The following is a 12,785-nucleotide window of genomic DNA, read 5'->3' on the forward strand; positions in this document are numbered from 1 at the left end:
TACATGGAAATAGGAATAAAGGCAATATTTCACTTTTTCTAATGTTGGGCTCACTCTAGGAAAAGTAATCGAATTTCAAGTTGAAAAAAGATCATTTAGGGAGTTTTCTCTGCTGTTAAACACAGTGGCGGGTCAATTTTTACCCGAAGACAACACAAGGGTTAAGTACTAAAACCTTACCAACTCACTCAGTTGGCTATTTTATTATTATAGGCTATTTTATTATTAGGTGTACTCTGGATAAATGTGGACCACACCGATCACAGCAACTTCTGCAACCATAAAGCATTCCTGACTAACAGAATGAACTGCCAGGCTACACTGACCCACTGACACGCCACACACTTGACAACATGTGTGCCTGAATCACGGGGAACTGTCAGTTCTCTGTTTCTCTCTGATACAGCCCATCTATCTTCATTGTCTTTGAGAGGACCATGCGACACCTTAGGCTTAAAATTTTTAATACTGTTTAGATTTAGACAGCCATCAGTGTTTTTATTTTAATTTTGATCAGTTTGCAAAGATTGAAAGTGGAGATAATCTGGTATACTGAAGAGCATGTCTTACTCTACTTTTGCTAAATTATACTATTTATGCTTCTGCCTGGGGCATTTTACTGTCATATCTAAATATGGTATGGTAATATTCTCTTTGTATGGCACTGTTTTCCAATGCAGAGACATCTGAAGCAAATATATAACAGATGTCTGACCGTAGTAACCTGACTGTTGACTTGAAACTTGAAGTCATTCATTGGTGAAGGAATGCATTGATGTAGTGCTAAGAGGGCTATTGTAAAAATGTGAATTTCCTTGTTGGCCACCATTCCTTTTTGAATTGTTGTTTAAGCTCAGTATGTGAGATGTAGAATAAAGTAGCATAACGTTCACGTCACATCATCTCAGTCATTGAGTCACGGTATTTTACATGGTGTAAGAAGAGGTGAAGAGATTGAATTACAGTGTATACATTTTTTCAAGCGGCTGTAATTCTTTGATCCTGAGACTACAGAGAATCACCTTAACCTTGAGAATTTGCGGTCAGTCCTAGTTAATCCCTGGGCAGTGATTCTCTTCACGTTGGTTTGTCAGAATGCTTTTAAAGCCAGAGGATTATGAGGGCTGTTCAACAATCAGATAATTGTCAGGACAAACAAAAGCTTTAGAAATTTTGGGTTAAGTTGTGCAAGTGACTGCAGGTGTTGGACGTAAAACCACAGGTAGCAAAGTTGGGTGCAAAAGGATTAAAAAGGTCAATATTCTAAAAGGAAGAGCCAGTGGAGAAAGTGAAAGTAAAAAATGTGACATGGGTTTAGCTGATTTCTTTGGATATGCCGAAGAAGGTTGTGTGGCTGAGATCAGTTCATATAGATCACGTTATTCAATCTTACCTGGGGTGCTGCTTTCCTTCACCTGACTCAATTTTATCCATATCAACACACGCACACATAAACATAAAATAAATACACTGCATACATGCGTGTTGGTTAATTGTTGTATCCTCATGTTTTTAGCCCCATATCCCAGAAAATAATTCATAATTCAGTTTCATTTTTTCACTTCACAGTCCCTGGTTTCACGTACAGTAGCTGTTTGGATCCATTGTACTTGAAGCACCATTAAGAATATTTTAATATTATTTAAGTGTGAAAAAGTAACTTGTACTGCATATGACAAAAGCAACTCTGTACAATTTTCAGCGGCATTCACAAAAGTCATTTGTATACTACCTGTTCAGCACAAATGGGAGAGTCAGCTGAGAGTCAAAGTATACATGTGACTGGTAGAGAAAGTTTAGCATTAACAAGACAGTAGACCAGGCATCACCAAATGGCGGACCGCGGTCCGGGCACGGACCCAGTGATGGTTCTGCCTAATAAGGCCTAATAAAAAGATAAATCATTCGTGCATGCACAGCTAATTTAGTTTATACGACAGAAACGTCATCAATAGCCAAGCCAATCAAATCGATTGTTTACCTTTCAGCACCAGAGAATAGAGAGGGGGGGGGGGTGAAAATGGCTTGAGAAAAGTAGACAGTGAAAACCGAACTTTTAAAGATGAATGGACGGACCAATACATGTTCGTCCTGCCTGCAGCCAGTTCTAAACCTGTGTGTCTCATATGCTGTGAAACTGTGGCGTTAATAAAAAGTAGCAACGTTAAGCGTCACTATGAGACCAAACACGGATCGTTTGATGAAACATACCCGCAGAAGTCCGCAGTGAGGGCAAGTAAGATTATCGAACTGAAAGCACAGTATGACCGGTCTACCCGTGTCCTCACACATGCATTTACAGGCCAGCAAAGTGCAGATGAGTGTTCACTTAAGATTGCGTGGATTTTGGCGCAACCATCAACCATCAACTTCAACTCTCATCAGACAATTTAATCATCTGACTTATTCTAAGTTATTTCATTATCTTGAGATAAATCTTGTGTCCTTGAGATAAGATAAAACAAAAGGCTGTTTCCCCTTATTACTTATCTTTATCAGAGATCAGGAGTGCCATGCATATGGCGTCTTGGCAACTGTAACTCATTTGTGCCTTGACGTACTGCTCAGTTATGAATCCTCTCCAACATGGCATGACAGTGATTTTGAAGGCTGAAATCAGTTGTGATCAAATGAACCAGACACTCATTTTTGAGTTCTCCATAATAATAAGTTACTGTCAGATAGCCTTGTAAGCAGCTAACTGTAGTTATTGAGTGTAACTTATCAACCAACTACATAATATACATTATCACTTATATTATATACTTATTCATAACTTGAGCTTATCGCGTAAAAATTTAGTTGCTCGTCAAATGTATGTGAGAGGCTACCATCAGCTCAAGCAGCTGTAGAGTGCCGTTGTCAACAATATCATTTAGGTAGGGCTTGTCAGATGTCGTTAACTTAGCTTTACATTGTCAGTCATGACTAGCAAAACTCACGGGAGTAACAGAAAAGTAATGCAATGAGTCTAGTAATAAATCAACATAAGCAGAGCATGATTCTTACTTTTGAAGTAAAAAAAAAATACCGGCACTCACAGTTAAATGGACGAATTATTCAATATGGAACAAATGTGTTTCAGCTATAAGCCATCATTTAACTGTGAGTACTGGCATTTTCTTCATCTTGTTGACTCAGCTGCGACCATGTACCTGATACAGTGCGCGCTGCCACTGCGCCCTACTTTTGAAGTAGTTCCACTGAAGTGCGACAGTAAAGTTCCTCAGAAGATCCCCCTTTAAACTGTCATCCTGACAACAAGGGTCACAGTCTTGTGACGTTACTGTGAGGTCATCTTATCTTTATCTCCTCAGCTGTCAGTCTCAGTTGTATGTATTCTCAGTCAAACAACTGGGACTACCAGTTGAATGTTAGACTACTACGTCTTATTAACCTGCCAGCCTTCAGGAAACCCATTCATTGTAAAAACTAGAATGATAGCTCGAGAATTCTTCATGTGACTGAAGAGAAAGATAAAAGAAAACACTGTGTAGCTTCTCTATGTGCACACCAAAGGCTTCCAAGCAATGTCACAGAAGGATCGCATTTGTTTATCTGAAACCAAAACTGGAGTCACTGATATACAAAATATTATTTTGTTTCTGTGGCCGGTAACAAACCAACAGCAGCCTAATGATCAAATTGAATAGGACCTCATATTTAAACAGTGTTTCTATGTGATCATCCACATGACAAACTGAGTCTAAATCAAATGTCTATATTGATTTCCTCACAGAGAGGTGCCGTCAATCACTGTTGGAGAGCCCTGTTTTTATGGTTTGAGGCAAGAAGGATAGTTAAGGCACCAAGCCTGTGTGAGAGAGACCATTGGTATATCCCACCCATGGTGCAGTTGGGAATGGGCTGTGATTAGGAGTGATGTGTTTGGTGTGTTTGGGGTTAGCATTAATCATGGACAGCCCAATGGGGGGGGGGGGGGGGGGGGATACTACCCAAGAACTTTTTCACAAATAAATAACTGAACATAATACACCTACAGTATCTCTGTGCTTGCTATCAATCTCACCTGTTGCTCCTGACCTAGCTGGCTTTCCCACAGCAGCATGTTGGCTTCTATCCTCCTCCTCCTTCTATCATAGATCTCTCTCTTCATTTGCTACAGCTATCCCTTCCTGACCCTCTTTTGCTGCCTCAACTGCCACAGCAGTACTGGTTGTAGCCTGAAAATATTCAAAACAAATTACAAATTAATTAATTAGCCAATTACACTGGTTGAACTGTTCTGCTTTCCCATGTTTGTTTTCTTAAGTTTCTAGGTATTAACCTCTGGTCCAGACTGTCTTTACACCTCCTCAGGATCAGTCAATAAGGGAGCAAACATTCAGTATTATAGTTAGATAATTAATACATTATCCACTTGCACAAGCAGTCGATATTGACAAGCAACTATGCCAGCCATCTTCCCGGCAGGGAAGCAATCTCCCGCTTGTGATTGATTGAGTGTGCACAGAGAGGAGGGGCTGTTCAGACAGTCAGTGTTGTCAGTGTGTGTGTGTGTGTGTGTGTGTGTGTGTGTGTGTGTGTGTGTGTGTGAGTGAGTGAGTGAGTGAGTGAGTGAGTGAGTGAGTGAGTGAGTGAGTGAGTGAGAGAGAGAGAGAGAGACAGAGACCGAGAGAGAGAGAGAGACAGAGACCGAGAGGGAGAGAGACAGAAGGAAACTGCGAGAGCCACAGCTGACTGGCGTGTTTTTAACATTCACATTATTTACATTTTTATATGTAAGTACAATGTATTATCAGAGATATAATTCAGTAAGTAGAATGCCTAAGATATTTGCATGGGCCCCTCCTTGGCCTTGGGCGTACAGATGTACCCGTTGACGCCCCCCGCACATCTGTAACAAAATTGTTGAAACCCTTAAAGTCTTAAATTTGTAATACCTATAAATAAACGAGGCAGTGAACATCATTAATTCCCAGACTCCACCACCATATGCCTTACAATGGGACCAATTCAAATCACAACAGTGGGCACAAATGGGGACCATCCAACACAGTGACAGTGATAGTGCTCCCACTGCGACACCAGCAGAACAGGCTGTCTGTATCTCACTATGCCAAAGAAGGTTCAAATAATGAATGATTCCTCAACAATAAAGCAGCCTATCTAAGACATACAGGTCTCGCATTTAACAGATTCAAGGATTAATCAATTAATTGGGAAAATAATCAGCACATTAATCCATAATGAAAATAATCATTAATTGCAGCCCTAATAAGAATTGTTAACAGTATTTACATCTTTACAGCCAATATAGTGTACATACTGTAAATAACAAGTAACCTTTCATAAAATCTGATATTTTGATGGCAATAAGAATATCAAGTCCATTTCACAGTGACTGACCTATGACTAAAAGGCAGTGTAGCCAATCAAAGTCTTTGCACTTGAATCCAGCGCAGCAGAAACATGAAAAGACAGGAGGTGCAAATAACTCCAGTCCTAGATGTCATATCAAGTTACATATTTGAGGCCAAGCCTCAAGTTTTGCCCAAAGCAGCATCTACTAACAGGAAACTACTTTTCTTGTCCTTCAGTGTGCAGAGTCACATTGTGTGTCATCTTAAACATGACTTTACTGTCCAGTGGTGCAAATGTGCTTTCATATCTATATCTTTTGAAAGACTAGTGTGTGATCGTTGTAATTAAACTGTGCAATAACAGCAGGCTTTGACTACGTTTGAATGCAACAATAATATCAGCAATAGTCTGATTTATCCGCTGAACAGACTACAACAGAATATTCCCCAGACAAATCCAGTCACATTTTGTCGAATTAAACCAAAACTATGAATATATCAGGAGGTTAATACAAACGGGTCTTTTGTATGTGTAAACTGTTTATCAAGTGTCTTGTTATTGTGTCACCAGCTGCCACACTCCTGAAAGCCCATGTCAAATACTAAGTTATAGAAAAGACATGGAGTTGTAGAGTTAGAATACTGACATTGATCAGTTAAAAGAAGGTTCTGTGATTATTTTTGCAATAGCCTGCTTACCACATCAGATACAAAATGCACAATGCATTGTGACATTCTTAAATATAAGGGTGCAAATTACACGCAAACACGCACACACACACACACACACACACTGCTCCTGCAAGTGGCTGCAGGGGTTCATTATGCCAGAGAAAAGCCTCCTCTGGCAGTTGTGAAAAACACAGATGTGTAATTATCCATATACGCTTACTGCCATTATTAGATTTATAGGATATGTTCACATATTTTCACTAGCTTGAAGAATGGAAAAGAAAAACATGACTATATGTGGTTTTGCAAACACCTACAGTTGAATGCAGGCCAGCTGCATTATGTGCTATATTGGCGGCCTAGTTAAACACAAGGTACCACCTGATACCAAAACTCCTAAATGAAGCCGTGTGAGAGAGAAAAAGAGAAAGACATGGCAGCAGAATAAGAGTAAGAAAATATAGAAATAGTATGACCATCTCCTCCTCACTCTTTCGCACATCATTATTAAATATCTTGCACATCTTTTAGTGGATGCTCAAACTGACCTTATACCTGTCCGTACATTATGTACACACACACAGATACTCACAATTCCACTTCTAACCCTAACCTTAAAACCAAGTCTTATCCCTAAAAAAAAACAAGCCACCACACACTCATACACAAACAAATTTCTCTTACCCAAAAGGCCTCCCACCAGGCAGACCGAGGTGGACAGTTGGACCATACTCTGGCTTAAGTCCTCAGCTCCACAGTGCTTTCAACTCAGCAGAATGTGTATGCACAAATACACAGACAGGGCCGGCCACACACACACACACTGCTGCTACAACACTGGCGTCTGTAACTCTTCAGTGTGTGTGTTCAGCATGTCACACATGGATTGTAAGGCTTCAGGTCTTCATTGCACTGTTGAGCATCTCTGAAACATCCCAGCAGAGACAGCTCCTGGCTTTTATGGCTCTTGTGCTTCTGTACTTCCCGCTGTTGCAAGTCTGAAAGTAAGAGATAAAAACCAGTCAGGGAACCAGAAAGGAAGATACGCAAAAAATCAGACAGATGGTGGAATAAAAACTGGCAGTTCCTCCAGAGACAGAGTTTAAGCCTGAAAAGTCTCAAATCTTCTAAAATATTTGTATTTTGTTGTACTTGTAGACCTGTTAAAAGGTTTCAAGGATTAAATTTTTATACAAAAACATTGAATTGGAACTGTCTGTTAAGACAACAATAAATATTTTATGCATATACATGCAGTATGTGCATGTAAAGAAAGTCTTCAGGTAAAGTTTATATGGAATCATTTGGTCATTTGGTATTTGGTCATAAACCACAGTATTGGACAAAATGACATTTCACTCTGATGATGGGACTAGATGAGAAGTCAGAGCATCTCCAAAGTTACTACCAGTCGTCTAGAGAAAGGTATTAACATCTGTACAAAATTAAAAATGACAACCCCTCCAGTAGTTGTTGAGATATTTCCGTTCAGACCAACTTAATAATCAACAATACTGAATGGATTTTTGAGATATTTGATGTAGATATCCATGGTCTAAAGAGGATGAATTGTAAGATAGCAAAATCATCAGGTCACTCTTCAGGTTGGTTGTTTTGTCTGATGTACAGTTCACATCTACATCCTTATCAGGTGCATCTTGCTCCTTTCAACGCAAATGAGCTCCAAGGTCCTCATTTCAGCTGCTCGCATCCACAGTCTCATTCTTTTGATCACTAAAAGCTCATGGTCATAGATGAGGGTTGATCAGAAGCTTTGCCCTCCGCCTCAGCCCCCTCTTCACCACTGCCGTCTAGTACAATGTCAACATTGCTGGTGACACTGCAGCAATCCTCCTGTCCATCTCACGTTCCATTTTGCCTTCACTCGGAACAAGATCCCAAGATACTTAAATTTCTTCACCTGGGGGAGAAACGCACCCTCAACCGGGAGGGAGCAGTCCACTGTTTTCTGGCAGAGAACCATGGCCTCAGATTTGGAGGTGCTGACTCTCATCCTGACCACTTCAGACAGTGCATGCAATAAGAACGGTCAAATGAAGCCAACAGAACCACATCATCTGCAAAAAGCAGAGACACAATTCAGAGGTTCCCAAACTGGATACTGGTAACTGTAGCCTGGATGGTCAAACTCCCATGACCCCCTCAGCAACCTTGCAAGGGTAAAGATTTGGTCCTAGTGTTCTACGGCCAGAACAGAATCCACATTGCTCCTGCTGAATCTGAGGTACAACAATCGGTAGGAGCCTCTTTTCCAGTACCCTGGTATAGGCTTTCCCAGGGAGGCTGAACAGTGTGATACCTCAATAATGGGAGCACACTCCCTTTTTGAAGATGGGAACCACCACCGTGGTCAAATAACAATACCATTTCTAATTCCCAAATCCCTGTGCCTCTATTTGTAAACCTGCCTCTGGATGTAATGAGCAAGTAATCACTGTTACAGCTGACATCTGGTTCTGCTAAGAGCCAAAATGGTGTAATTATATGGACAATTACAGTATATCTGTCAGGAGGATCTTTCAAATTAGAACAGTAATGAATTCTGGTGCTCTTACAAACCCACTCCCAGACACCGTTCCTGAACTGGTACATTATCATTTTACAATTCTGAATCACAGGGGGTGTAAGGTTACCTGACACACAAGTGACTGCTGCAGGCCAAAATGAAAATAAATCTTTACAATTTCATCTAAATAAATGATAAAAAACAGAACAACTGAGTATTCACCACCATCACGGCAATATGTAATAGGCGGAACCTTTGGGAACAATTAAATTGAGTCTGTAACACTGGGAGTCTTGAGATTGCAAGAGAAGTGACATTTGGGAGAAAATTTGCTTTCCAGCAAGACAACCACCCCCACCCCCCCACCCCCGCGGATATGAGCCCAGGTTGCATCAGGAAGGGCATAAAAGTAAAACTATGCTAAATCCAATCTGTGGATGGTGATAGGCTGTGATGACCCTTCACGGGAGCAGCCAAAAGACAGCAACCAGAGGGAACTCTGTACTTCACCTATAATCTCTGACGCTATCATCAGCATCCATGCAGATATTTACAAGAGTCCCACAGAGATACAGAACTTAGCAATTGAGCCCAGCCAGCTTCCACTCATCACCAATAAAAGCCAGTTTACCTATTAGGTAATTCTATAGGATAAGGTCTGTGCACAGTTCAGAAAAGTCCTGCTGTTCATCTTCAACTCTGACCCATCTTTGGGCATCATCTGCGCATATGGTTAACAGATGTATCCCAAATACAGACAATATGCTTGTATCCTCACATTCAAAAACCTCGCACCTTCTGTGGAACTGCAAGGTAATCTGATATTCAACTCTTGAGCTCAGTGCAACTTCACAGCATGCAGCATACAAGATCAGAAAGAAGATCAAGATAAAAGGCAAGTCTATACATTTCACACTGTCAAAGAGGGGCTGAGTCAACTCTATGATCCTTTTGGAGGCTGAGTTTTGTGGTGTTGTTGTACTGGAGTGCATTATATTTATATTATAAGTGTGTCTAATATTTGTCCAACCCCATTAGACACAATATTAAAAAACATGTCAAAGAAAGCTGAGGCATTCTCATTCAAGTCAGAGAGCAGCGCACCCATCACTCTCCTGTGTCTCATCAATAAAATGTTCCGCTCTCAAGTAAACTCCAGTAAAGCTCAGGAATGCTTCTGATCTTTTGAATACACACATGGGAACTAATCTGTATAATCACTGGTGAATCCCACCAATTTGTTAGTCATTCAACAGAATATGGTATTTCTAAACAATTCCATGTGTCGATTTTGGGACAACATACTGATGTCATGTCAATAATGTAATTTATAGTTAATAGAGAGGCATAATATTTATGTGCAGTATTTATCCAGACAGTAAACAATTTTAATTATGAGTCATTCCTTCCTCCTCTCCCTCTCTTACTTGCACATTTTATTCCTCTGTCCCTGCCTTAATCTTCCTCCTCATCCCTTTCTCGCCCTCTTGATCGTCCTTTGGCCAATTTTATTCCAGCACCTCACTGCTGCACATCATACGTCAGTGAGCAGGCAGCTGGCTATAATTCAGTGACTTGCCTTCTGGTCGAATATGCCACCAGTGGTGTAGTCATTGCGGCAGGCTGCCAGCCTGTTGCTGCAGAGGTCAAAAAACGACTAAACCCAACAGTTGGCTTCAACAAATATGGATTGAACGGTCGACAGATTTGGCACATTTGATTAATATTTTTCTGATCTTACAAACACGACATATCAGCCACTCTAATTATATCGCCTTCCACTCTAGGTGTCACCAGAGCTGCGTGCACTGCTCAGTAAAACTGCTCGTGTTACACATCTGCAGCCTGCATTTCCATACTCTATTGGTAACATACTAATTGCTCTTAAAATTGATGTGCTCACTTCAGGTTTAAACATGTAACAGAGCAACTAGAATTTGTTTACAAGCTGCTGCTCAGTTCTACAAAACTGTGTTAATTGGGTAAAGGGATGCTCACCTGACCAGACACAAAACTGTCAATATGCTATAATATGTTAGGTCTCATGGTGAATCTTTTGCACCTACACTGGCAAATAATTAATAAAAGTTTAATCTCTAAACTGTTTTCAGGGTACTCTCAGAAAATGACAGTCTGTGATCATCCAAATTATTTACCAGTTGATTTGTTTAGTACTTCTGTTCTTACAAAAGCCCTAACAGTATATATTCATTCCCCATACATCCATGCTAACCTCATCCTAATTCTAGACTTAAACTCCATAGCAGCCATAATCCTCACACAGCGACGTGAGTGGGTCAAAATGTCCTCACAGAAAAAGTCATCACTGGAGGTCTAAACCTCAGGTTTGTCCTCACAAAGACAGATTAATAGGAGCAGGCGCGCGCGCGCGCACACACACACACACACACACATTGTTTGTAGCTGACTCACTGCAGCTTTCCTCCTCTGTTCTCTTACCCTCCTGTCCCCTCTCTGCACTCAGGATTTTTTTGGGGTCTACAGTGAATTTTTCCAACAATTCTTATCTGTCCTTTTAGCTCATCAATCCATCCATGCAGGTTTAATAAGTGAAGATGACAGGCCACTGAAGGGTGCACCATGATAAGATGAAGCAGAAATGCCTGCTGCATTTGCACTTACTGAAAAAAAAAGCTTATTCAATTGCATCAAAAAAAATTGAAGCTAGCTCAGATGAGAAAGTTGTTAAGGCGTGAACTGCCCCTAGTTGCATTAACTTCTCTCACCATGTCCACTTAATAGTTATTTACTCTTTTTGCAAGAAAGTTTTGATTCAGCCTCGGCTGCAATCACACCGCACTGCGTTTGCTCTGGTGTTGAAATTGCCTGACGCGGATGTTTATGTAGTCTAGCTGTAGTAGCGTACTCTTGCAGTGAGAAGTTCCCCTCTGGGATCAATATATTCTCACCCTACATGATCTATGGCAGCTGCTGTAAACTTCATGTGACTGGTTGAATAAGTCCGCGCAGGCTGAGCTACAGAGTTTATTTGTATGGCAAACCTCATCAGAGGGATCATATTGTAATTTTCCTCTGGCAGAGGTGGACACCGCTCAAGCAATAAATATCCTACGCACCTGACGAAAGTGAAAGTAGCCTGTTCCTGCACAACTAGAGGGGCAGCTGCATGCACACGCAGCCAGGAACACTTACAGACGGGAAGACAGAAGCACACCTGTGTGTCCAAGAGGAAAGTCTGAGAAATTAAAATACACGTCCAACAGCACACACCCACTCGCACACGCGTACATACATAGATACATACATACACACATACATACATACATACATACATACATACATAGGTACACACGCACCTCGAGTGTCCGTTTTGCCCAGGCTCCCGGGATGCGTAAATGAGGCAGATTGTAATGAGCCTTTATTAGATTAGAAGAAAGGCCGAGCCGACAAGAATCCAATCATGAAACGGCCTAAAAAAAGTCACTGAGGGAAGTCCATTACTGGCTCCGTCCATCCACGCTGCTCTGGTGCGCTGAATGTGTGTGCCGCCAAGTGCGCAACAGGCTGGCCTGCGGCTCCTCCAGTCAATTTCAAGCCGCAGACACGCACACAAATACAACCTGCTTTCAAAATAAAAGCATGCGCTGCTCGGTGCCCTTGTACATACCTTGCAATCCTGCCCAACCAACCAACCAACCGCCCACCACACGACCAACCGCACTCTGCATATGGTTCTCTTTATCTAAATTATACCAATCGAACATTACAATGACAAAATCGATAACTATTGATCCTGAAAAATACTCTTAAAATAATGCCTTAAAATAATAAATAAGAATAAAATAAATAAAATAATAAAAATTACAAGCAAAACAAATAACAATTTCGACTGCCATAAAATGACGCAGAAGCAAAAATAACAGACTTGCATTTGTAGGCTAAATTAAATCTAGGCTATAAAACAAACTACTTCTAAGGTCAGGTCAGGAAAGATAATCTTATTGTTTTATATCAACTACCGAGAGTGACCCACGTCATGGTATTAATTGTCATTGCTGTTTGCAGTTTATTTTTCTAATAACAACTCTTACCTTGACTTTTTTTTTTTTTTATTAACCCAACTTAGTCTTAACCCCCAGCCTACCTGGACAGTCCTGCTGTGTGATGCAAATATCGCAGGGATAAAGCTGAAAATCCTGGACTTCGGTACTCAATTAGAAGAATCTGCCTTTATCGTCAGGTTTCACGCAGTTTTGTCTCCATATAGACCTGGTTTATGA

The 12,785-nt window shown here is 40.8% G+C and overlaps 1 protein-coding gene across 1 annotated transcript in view; it reads right to left on the minus strand.

Moving 5' to 3' along the window:
• The window catches only part of il34 (interleukin 34), a 35,134-nt gene extending 23,057 nt beyond the window's left edge, over positions 1 to 12,077 (minus strand). Inside the window, exons 1-2 of the mRNA XM_023401568.2 lie at positions 11,862 to 12,077; positions 6,681 to 6,994 (exon numbers count right to left, since the gene is read on the minus strand). Coding sequence (XP_023257336.1) covers positions 6,681 to 6,726 — 46 coding nt within the window. The 5' untranslated portion in view covers positions 6,727 to 6,994; positions 11,862 to 12,077. The remainder of the gene's footprint in view (positions 1 to 6,680; positions 6,995 to 11,861) is intronic.
• Positions 12,078 to 12,785: the final 708 nt, after the last annotated feature.

The sequence above is a fragment of the Seriola lalandi genome, unplaced genomic scaffold (genome assembly GCF_002814215.2).
Source record: "Seriola lalandi dorsalis isolate HSWRI2012SDOR001 ecotype SW California unplaced genomic scaffold, Sedor1 jcf7180002053697, whole genome shotgun sequence".
Classification (NCBI taxonomy): Eukaryota; Metazoa; Chordata; class Actinopteri; order Carangiformes; family Carangidae; genus Seriola; species Seriola lalandi.